At 42.2% G+C, this 9,922-nt stretch overlaps 1 protein-coding gene across 4 annotated transcripts in view; it reads left to right on the top strand.

Moving 5' to 3' along the window:
- The first annotated feature begins 1,415 nt into the window (after positions 1–1,415).
- The window catches only part of dmd (dystrophin), a 166,031-nt gene continuing 157,524 nt past the window's right edge, over positions 1,416–9,922 (top strand). For all 4 annotated transcript variants that reach the window (XM_086036598.1, XM_086036590.1, XM_086036582.1 and 1 more), the window contains exon 1: positions 1,416–1,842. In XM_086036598.1, coding sequence (XP_085892724.1) covers positions 1,761–1,842 — 82 coding nt within the window. In that variant the 5' untranslated portion in view covers positions 1,416–1,760. The remainder of the gene's footprint in view (positions 1,843–9,922) is intronic.

Genomic DNA, 9,922 nt, shown 5'->3' with positions numbered 1-9,922 from the left:
CACTCAAGTTTCAGTTGAAGTATGTTCCTTGCAGTTTGGTGTCCCCTGACTGTTTCAACTAACAACTTAGTGACAGACTACGGTGCTGTGTAAAATACCTGCATACATGCAACTGCAAGTATTATGCATACATGCTCAGCTACCACCATACATACAGTATTTCAATTACAGTAGTTGCTTTATATTTACAGCCTAGTGTTTTCCAATATTAACTGTAACTATGACTTTTATACAGCACTAGAATAAGTTAGTGATAGACTAAGGCGTGTTCCGGTCACATCACCACTTTAAGGGAATAAATGCAGTATGAGTTGTCCACCAATCAGCCACTGAAGGTATATGTTAATTTGGGGCCTACATAGGACATTTTATAATGTTTGTAAACAATTGGCACTAGGGTGTACTACCGGGTGCAAATAGGGAAAATGTTCGTGACAAATGATCTCAACTGCGTTTGTGGAATAAGAGTTAATCCACCCGTTTTAAGCCATCTCCGGGGGCCACCATTTTGTCACTTCTGTCGACTGAAAATGACATCACAACTGCTCAGGGCTCACGGCAGTTTTCTGAAGCTGAGCCGTGATTGGTCATTACCCTGAGCAGCTGTGATGTCATTTTCAGTCGACAGAAGTGACAAAATTGCTGGCCCCTGAGATGGGTAAAAGGGGTGGCTTTTGCTGCTTAACTCATATTCCACAAATGCAATATTAATCAGAATGCTGTGTATCAACTAGTGGGCCTGCTGGGAACATATTTTTGTAAAAAATATCTTTGGGTGGATTTCCACTTTAAGAAAGTGACAATATTATAAAAGGGCCTGGAAGAAATTTACATGATTGAAATCTCACCCCTTCTACACAATCTGTTAGTTATTTTGCTTCCACAATGGCAATACTAATGTAAAACTGATCTTAAATGCTGTAGATTGAATTATGGAAAAATACTAAATAATATGAAATAAGATAGAGTGGAATGATATGGAATGTTATGATCTTTCCTACAGTAAATGAGCTCAACGATTTGAATGAAATGGTTTGAATGGTCAGAAATGTTGAACTTACTTGCGCTTTGCCACCCTACGGATTCACCTATTTGCGGATTTTTCACCCCCGATGTTTTGCTCGATTTCAATTTAAATATTTAATTGTTTGTTTTGGGGGATTTTTGGGGTGGGTGGTGAACACATTTTTTATGGAAAAGCATGATGGATATTTAATTAAATTTAAATATCCGGCCCGGTCCCTATACCCCGCCAACATCGTGGGTCCACTTTATATCTTAATTTGGATTTTTTTTTTTTTTGCTTTGTTTTTTTGTAATTTTTCTAATGGAAATACCGTCAAATGTTAGGAAAACGGTTGTTGTGAGAATGCTTTGAGCTTTTGTAGTATGTGAGACGTCCCGGAAATAATATTTTTGCAGCTCGTAGCGGCACGGTGTCGGTTTGTACTCATGGCGTCTGCTGACGAGAACCGCCAGACAACTGACTATTTCGAGATGGGAATGCTGCGGCGGCGACGACCCCACGCCACCCCACTCCCTGGTCCGTACACCTGCTTGGATCCATCTTGCTGGGCGAGACACTTCTCGGCCGTCGTCGTCGTCGTCGTCGTCGTCGTCCTCCCCTTGCCTGGAGTTTGGCTCCCGCGTCCAGTCTGTGGCTGCCGCTTCTGCAGTCTTTGCTCCATCCAGCTCCCCTTTGGATTATCCGCTCCTTTGACCCATACGCTGCATTTTAGACCCGGTTTCCCAGTGGAACCATGGCGGAGGCTGTGCGACCCGAGGACTATTGCGACGAGGTGCTGGAGGACGAGTTTGGAGAAATCATCAAGTGTCGATCTGGTAGGGCAACTTTGTGTGCGTATGCGAGGCTAATGCAAGGAATGACAAGTCCCCCTCTCTCAATACTTTACAAACTTTTTTTAAACACCGTTTTTTTTTTTTTTTTTTACAATGGAATAAACAACGCCATGCTTATATGTGGACTGGACTCCACTATATAGAAAAATCACTGTGGTGTAACTATTTCCACCACACGGTAGTTAAGTACGAGTAGACTGGTGGAAGTAGAACTCAACGACGGCTGTATTTAGTAGTGAAATAAAAGTTAAAAAAAAAAAGTACAGACTCGCTTTACTTATGTGCAAAGGTAAAAATGGCTGAAAACAAAAAAAAAACGGGGAAAAACTAAAAAAACAAAATTGTTTCCTTCTTATATTGAAGTGGAAGTCAACTCAAAAATTGTCTTTACATTAATACGTCATATTCATCCCCACTAGTCTAAAGATGGCATCCTCATTGATATTGCATTTGTGGAATATGAATTAAGCAGCAAAATCCACCCAGTTGTATCCATCTCAGTGGGCGGCTAGTTTGCCTCTTGCTGTCCACTGAAAATGACATCACAGTGCCTAAGGGCTCAACTTGTGAACGCATGTCTTGAGTGTGTTTTTACGCGGGGGTGACTACTGTACACTGGTGTTGCTTTGAGCAAAGGAGAAAAGAAAGAAAGAAATAAATAAATAAAAGGAGGTGCTTCTCAGGTCTGTGAAAGAAAAAAAAGTTTGAACATGGTTTGTCAATCTGGTGACCTGTGGTTGTGTTGGCTGCTAAATCTCGGTTCCCGTTCTCCAAGCCTGCTCCTTTTTTAGCTCGTCCCGGCCGATAAAGGAAGCGGGCTATGTTGTATACCTTTCGGTGCGCAAAGTCATTGTCCCATATTGTTTTATTTCACCACGCTGTATGTGTGTGTGTGTGTGTGTGTCTGCATTTTTTATTTTATTATTATTATTTTTAAACTTTATTTGGCTTTGTGTCTGTTTGTGCTGCACCTGCGTGTGACATAGTTACGTAGTAACAACTGAATGGCGGGCCGGCCGCTGGCGAATGACGAATGACAGACCGGCAAAATTTACTGACCTGCCCACCTCTGCTGTTGCCCTTGTAATTTATTTATTTATTTATTTATTTTACTGACAGTCCAAAAATAGCGGCGACAAACTGTAATTTAGTTTTGACGGAAGTACGGTTTAATTTTGCGATTTAAAACAACCGATAAAACCTGACAACTAGCAAAATATGGAAATACAGTTGAATAGAATATGCAAATGACCAAAACGACCTAAAAAAGGACAAGCTAGGGTGAAGTAAAACCACTAAATAAGTATGAGTACAATAAGTAAAAAATATATCAGAAAAAAAAAATCAATCAAATGATAAAATCAATGGTGGCACGGTGGGCGACTGGTTAGCACGTCTGCCTCGTAGTGCAGAGGTCGTGGGTTCAAATCCGGCCCCGGCCTTCCTGTGTGGAATTTGCATGTTCTCCCCGTGCCTGTGTGGATTTTGTCCCGGTACTCCGGTTTCCTCCCACATTCCAAAAACATGCATGGTCGGTGAATTGAACACTCAAAATTGTCCTTAGGTATGATTGTGAGTGTGAATATTTGTTTGTCTCTGGCAACCAGTTCAGGGTGTCCCCCGCCTACTGCCCGAAGACAGCTGCGATAGGCTCCAGCACGCCAGGATAAGCGGAACGGATAATCGATTGGTGTTTAAAAAAAATAAAATAAATTCGTGATTGCAGTTTATTAACCAATTATTGTTATTTATTTGGTATTGTTTAGTAAAAAAAAAAAAAAAAAAAAATCAACTAAAAAAACAACTCATCAATATCACATGAGAGGGATTCATGTTGTACTCACCAAACAATTTTGAAACCGATCGAGTTACTGGTTCGTTCGTCGTTGTCCGAAGTAAAAACACGTTTGCGAAATGTCTTATTTTGGTTAAACTCAAAAGATAATCAGTCTGCTTCATTGAAGGACTTTTTTTTAAAGTAGATATATAAACCTCTTTAAAAATATATCTAGATTCAGATGATTTTATTTTGTGCAACCACTTGACGAAATGCAATCGAGTAAATTCAACCACAATTTTTATTCAGCGTGCACCCAAATTGCAGATGTACGGCGCGTGTTGTCATTCCTGCGTCTTACTTTGTTCCGTGTAGAAGTTGGCTGTGCTCTACTTGTCGATTTTGTCTCTACTTGTTTGAAAATGACAGTAAACTAGGAGCACTAAACTGATGCAATGGCTTTCTTTAGTCAAGAATGTCATAACTCGCTGAGTTTACATTCACTTCACCCAAATGTTTACACTCAACTAACTTCACAACAACATGATTTGTGTCCACGGAGGACGCGAGCATGCACCTGTCACCAAGTGACTGAGTGTCCACATACTCCCTGACATACTGTATGAGTCTTTTTTTTGTTTTTTGTTAATGGCATAACTTCAGTGTTATTTTTCACTTTGCTTCCCTTTACTGAAAATGACGTTTAAACAAACCATTTTTGAGACATTTGTAGCATCTGATGTAATTTGTCCCCAAAGTCACTTCCTTTTTCTTTTTCATTTCTCGTACGATTTGGACGGACGTGAGGCCTTTCAGCACTTGCCAGCTTGAGAGACCCTGCAGTTTTTTTTTTTGTAAGCATATCATTCCCCTGCCCACGCCTCGTCAATCGACATTGGAGCGGTGTTGGAAAAATTGCCACCTGGCATGAAGTGTTTTCAATCCAACCATTTCAGTTCCGCATCTGTATGAGAAGCTTTTTGGCCGTCGCACAGCTCCAACGCGTAGCGCTGTTCGTGTCAAGCTTATCGAAACAGGATCGGTTCTTGACAAGCTACGCAGGGGTCGGCCCGCTGATGAAAACGCCGAACTCTGAGAGCAGGTGTCGGGGCAAAGCCGCCGAAAGTATTTTGGAGAGCTGCTCTGGGACTTGCCATCAATAAAAGCTCACTTCAGCCGATTGCTTTGGACTAGTGATGAAGCTTTTCCTGTAGCGACTATCACCTTGTAGCGCGTCAGTGAAGCTAAAGCGTCATCGCGCTTTGAAACATCTTCTGAATCGACTTTTTGTTGATGCCGAGCCCCGGCGCTGTCTCCCGGGACGACTTTCCCCTGGCTTTTCGACCGCGCGGCCTAAACTGTCACATGACGATGGCCTCACTTCTGTCCGAATGAGTCATGTCATGTGTGATGTCAACAAAACGTCGTCAATGGCTGTTAGTAGAAGCCCTTTACCGGTAAATTCTGCTGCAGATTCAGCGAAAAATCAGTTGAGGCCAAGGAATGTATTTTTATGACGGTACACTTTCATTGGAGTCAAGTGGGGGAAATGTCCCACAACATCCAGCTGGTGGCGCTGTGATGAAAAAGGGCTCGCTTTGTGTGGGAGTTTGTCATGAGTGCCGTTCACCTTTTTTTTTTTTTTTTTTTTTGAACAAAACCCATTTGTTGTCTCAAAGACTGTAAAGGAAACATTTGTGAGGAAGACAAACTGGTGTGGCGATGTTTGAGTGGACACTGAATCCCTCACATAGTGATCAGATGAGGCTTGAGATCCTCTTTTAGAGCTTGTAAATACCGAATGTCCTTGAATGGTGCACTGATGGGCGAGCTCCACTAAAGTGGACAGACAGACAGACTCTCTCTCTCTCTCTCTCTCTCGCTCGCTCTGTCGCTCGCTCTTTCGCCGCTCTGTTTCTCTCTCTCTCCCTCTGTCGCTCTGTTTCTCTCTCTCTCTCTCTGTCTCTCACTCCCCCCGACCCCCCACCCCCCATCAACCTCTACTTCCCAAGCTACAGCTGGTGGGTCATCTCATGCTGGAAATAGCAGTCAGCTGGCTTGTCGGACTGCTGGTGTGGGTGTCAGATAGCTTATTGGGAGGTTGCCATGTTCTCTCCCTTCCCCTTTTTTTTTTTTCTTTTTCCAAGTCCGACACCATCCTTTTATTCATGTTGCATACACATCCAATGCATCGCATTCCCTGCTCGTAATGGTTATTTTGGGCTACTTGCACATTCGCTATGAGAGAAGAAATCGAATGTAATTCTTTGCGTTGTTTTTCGCCCCTTGCCCGTTTAATCATTGACCACCCAAGTTGGTACTCGGTTTCTATATCAAGCTGCCCCCGCATTTCTCAACCCCAGCCTCCAGCAAGCCATGACATTCCACATTGTGTGGTTTGCTCTAAGGCAAATCAAAAATCGTTCTTTTGATGAATTATAATCCGATGAATCGGCTTTTTACTACATTTTCTTTTAGTCTTTTTCACGAATTAAAGTGGTATATGTGAGATGTAATTCAACTACTACTCCATCAATTGTCTTTTGTTTGACCTTATTCTCCAAAGCACCTGTCAGTGGCTCGGGCAAAATATCGGTAGCGTTTTATCTAGATGCAATCAAGGATATTATAGTTACTGAAAAGTAATGAAATAACTGAAACTAAAATTGGGAAAAAAATATGTTAAAATGAACTATAATTAAAGTGAAAATGTCCTGTTTTCATCTTTGTCAATTATCATATATGTATGAGCTTTCAGTGTTCATTTTAAATATATTAACTTCAGTATTGCTGTACATCCGTACAGAAGAAGGAAGGTCAAACAGCCATTTGAGAATTGTAGTTGACTTTATTGCATAATACTTTGTGACCTTTTTTATTTTTTTTTATCTTGCAATGGACAAACACTCCATATATATATATATATAAAAAAAAGAAGCTGAAAACTTATACTAATAAAATCTAACCGAATGAAACATTGTTTTTAAAAGCATTTTCAAAAAAATAATTAAGGCTAACTGAATTTAAAAAAATTGTTGTTATTGTTCACTGCAAAATATCCTGATAAAATTGTATCCTGAGTTTCTCTGCGATTCCTACTTTCAGCCTACCCAGCCAGTTGAATTGTTCAACACTCGAGATTCATTTTGGCCACTTGGAAGTTAATCAGATGTTTACTTGCTCCCGTGAGAAAGATGCTCGAAGTTATCCCCTTTGCTTTCCAGACTGTCCTGCTGACGTTGACGAGGCCACTTGGGAATTACAGCAAATAACACGTGACTCCATCCCGTGTTGTAAACAGATGAAATAATAGAAACATTGAATTTTAGCTGTCCGCATATGTAATGGCATTTGGGGCCAGAAGATGGCAGCACAGCCCTTTGGCGGGCAACCCCTGAATACTTTTTGTTCAGGAGAAACGTTTGAAAAGAATCCTGTAAACGTAGGAATGTACAAACGTTGGTGTTGTCAAGTGCTGCACTTGATTTTTGAAACAGAACCGATGGGTTAAGTCATTCATAGAGGTGAAAATAATTATAAATTAAGTATGACCTTATTTGTACTATTTAGTAGTATTAGTTTAAAAAACAATTGTTTAACGTCATACAAATGTTAACCGTATTTGTAAAACCGTTTTGTTGTATTATCAAATTGAATTAAGTACACGGGGTGGCATATTCGACTAGTGCTTAGCAAATCCGCCTCGCAGTTTTGAAGTTGGAGATTCGAATCTGGGCTTTGGCCTTCCTGTAAAATAGCCACTTTCCACAAACATCCACGTATGGTTCATCGAAGACTAAATTGTCCTTAGGTGTGAATGTGAGTATAAATCGCTGTGGTATAAATTCGTTTATTTCACGTTAATCGAGAATTTTCATCAATTTGTTGCTGTTTATCCAAACACTTCAAAAGAACACATTTTAGAGCTGTAATTGCAAAACGGTTTTATTTTTGCTCAGGCTTATCATAATGTGATACCTGCCTCGTGGCATTTGCCAAATTGGAAACCACGCCTCTAGTATCTGATAGAAAATGCTGATTGGTGTCAGCAGGTCTTCCACCTTCCAGTTGGCCTCATTCATTTAATGAGGTGAGCGTTAGTTACTTCATTCTCCTGTCATTCATTTGCACTCCGCCTCACCCTTCGCTCACCTCTCGCTTCCATACCAATTTGTTTGTCTTATTGCTTCAAGCCCCTGTCCCGTTTTCATTCATCTCCGCACGATCCTCTGCATCGTGCTATTAAACCATTGTCACAAGCGCTCTTTCCACTTTGAATGGAATGGGCGTCTCAAGGCTAATGAAAAACAAGCGTGGAAGAGGAGCAATGATTCAGTTGCTGCAATGGAAGTGAGGGAAAGGTGGGACTGAAGACAGATGGCTGGAGGGCAGATCGAGGTGGAAGGTTTGAATGGCTGATGAGGAGGCTGAACTCGGCAAAACGAATGAGCAGCTGACAGTTTCTTTTTTTTCTGGAAGAAAATCGGGAGCCGTGTCAGGCTTGACAATCATCAGATATATATGTGGGGGGAAAAAAAGATGGTGCTTCATGAACTGGACAGATGGAGCTACTTTCAAAGGCCGGTCTTTACATTTGATATAATAGTCGAACGGTTCTGAAGCACTTTTTCCCCACCCTGGAAGTAAAATCCCACCTTGCGATCGAAAAGGACAATCATTTGAAATGTCATAGTATCCGTCTCGATCACGTGAAAACCAGAAAACAATCTCTCACGTCAATGACCTTGTTTGACATTTGCTGTGCCAGAACAGAAGCCCACAAAGTCCAAACATGAACCAGTTTAAAAGTCTTCAAAGACGTGAACAAATGAGAGGGGCTGTCACACAGATGACAGACACAGAGGTGGGGTGGAGGAGTTAAGGGACAGACTCTGATTGCACATAATTGCTGTACACTCGCAGGGCGGATCTTAAACCCTTGATGGACCAAAAAGACGCTGACCAACAGTGACATACGTTTACCCCCTGTGGCGTCCGGAACGGCTGCCGTCACGTCACGCTGGAAGAATACACCGCAACGACAGATAGCGACGCTGACCACGAAAGTACCTTCTGCGCATGCATAAGATGTAATACCCTTCCATACCATCGGCGGCGGTAGTCACCATTTCTCATGGTTAGAAAAATCCACCCGGGAAACTGTTGGCCGGGGGCGGATTATAAAAACGTAAACAATGCAATCATCTATGTTCTCCGCTCACGATGAACTCCCGCGCGAAGTAAACCACCACGTTCTTGACACGGTATTGTGAAATACTTACCTTGTCAACCCTCGCTCTTGTACTTGTAAGAAGATGAAAGCAGCGGAGGCGTGCTCACTGTTTTTCCGCATTTGTCACTTCCCGTTGGTGCTCCGAGCGCTGATTTGCTAGCTAACAGCCAATCAGAGTGACCAAATGTCACGACTGGCGACGCCGATTCAACATACGTAAACGCCCCCTAGACGCTTGCGGACGTGTTTCGACACTACGACGGTGGCCGCTACATCAAACGTACGGCGCATTCAGACGCCTTGACGCTTCACAACCTCCGACGTCGGTTTGATCTATCAAGGCCTTTATAGTAATCACTCTCCAGCTCCAGTATACTCATTCCCCCGCCAGCCTTTGGGTTTAGTTTTGAGCTCAGAGGAGCAGCAGCAGCAGCAGCAGCACATCGGCCGTGCTTTAGCCTGGCATTATAATTAGCATGTAGATTACATTCCAGCACAACCGCGGCACCCTCCACGCCTCCAAATTAGACAGGGACCCTCCTTGAAGACTTGGACAGGAAACCAGGACGAAAGATGACATCTTTTTAAAAATAACTTTTCCAACTCTTTGGCGCGACGGTCCGGTTAAATGACGCATCGGGAGGTTGTATACATGGCATGGCAGTAAGGTGACTTCTTCATCTTCTGTCATGTCATTAGCCCGACCTGATGCTGCCAGAAATTGGGGTACGACAAAAGTCAATTTTGGTCCCTCAATGCGAGACAATGCCAGTGCAAAAAAAAAAAAAAAGAGCTACGGGAAGCCTATTCTCGGTCCTCATTTTACATTCAAACATTCACCCAGTGATGAAACATGATAATTGCGGTGCAATTTAGTTGAAGATTTTTATAGTTAAATGAAAATGAATACGATCATAAATGCTTGAGTTGCCCCCAAAGGGAAATTGTGTCTACACCTTGGCATTACAAATTCACTGAAACACACACCCTTACATACCGATGGAACAATGGGATTGATTAAGGCGAGACAAGGCAAGGCGATTCATCGAATA

This window comes from Filicampus tigris, chromosome 1 (assembly GCF_054856515.1).
Source record: "Filicampus tigris isolate MCC_2025a chromosome 1, RoL_Ftig_1.0, whole genome shotgun sequence".
Lineage (NCBI taxonomy): Eukaryota > Metazoa > Chordata > Actinopteri > Syngnathiformes > Syngnathidae > Filicampus > Filicampus tigris.
The sequence above is the reverse complement of the archived record's forward strand: the minus strand, read 5'-3'. Positions and strand labels throughout refer to the sequence as shown.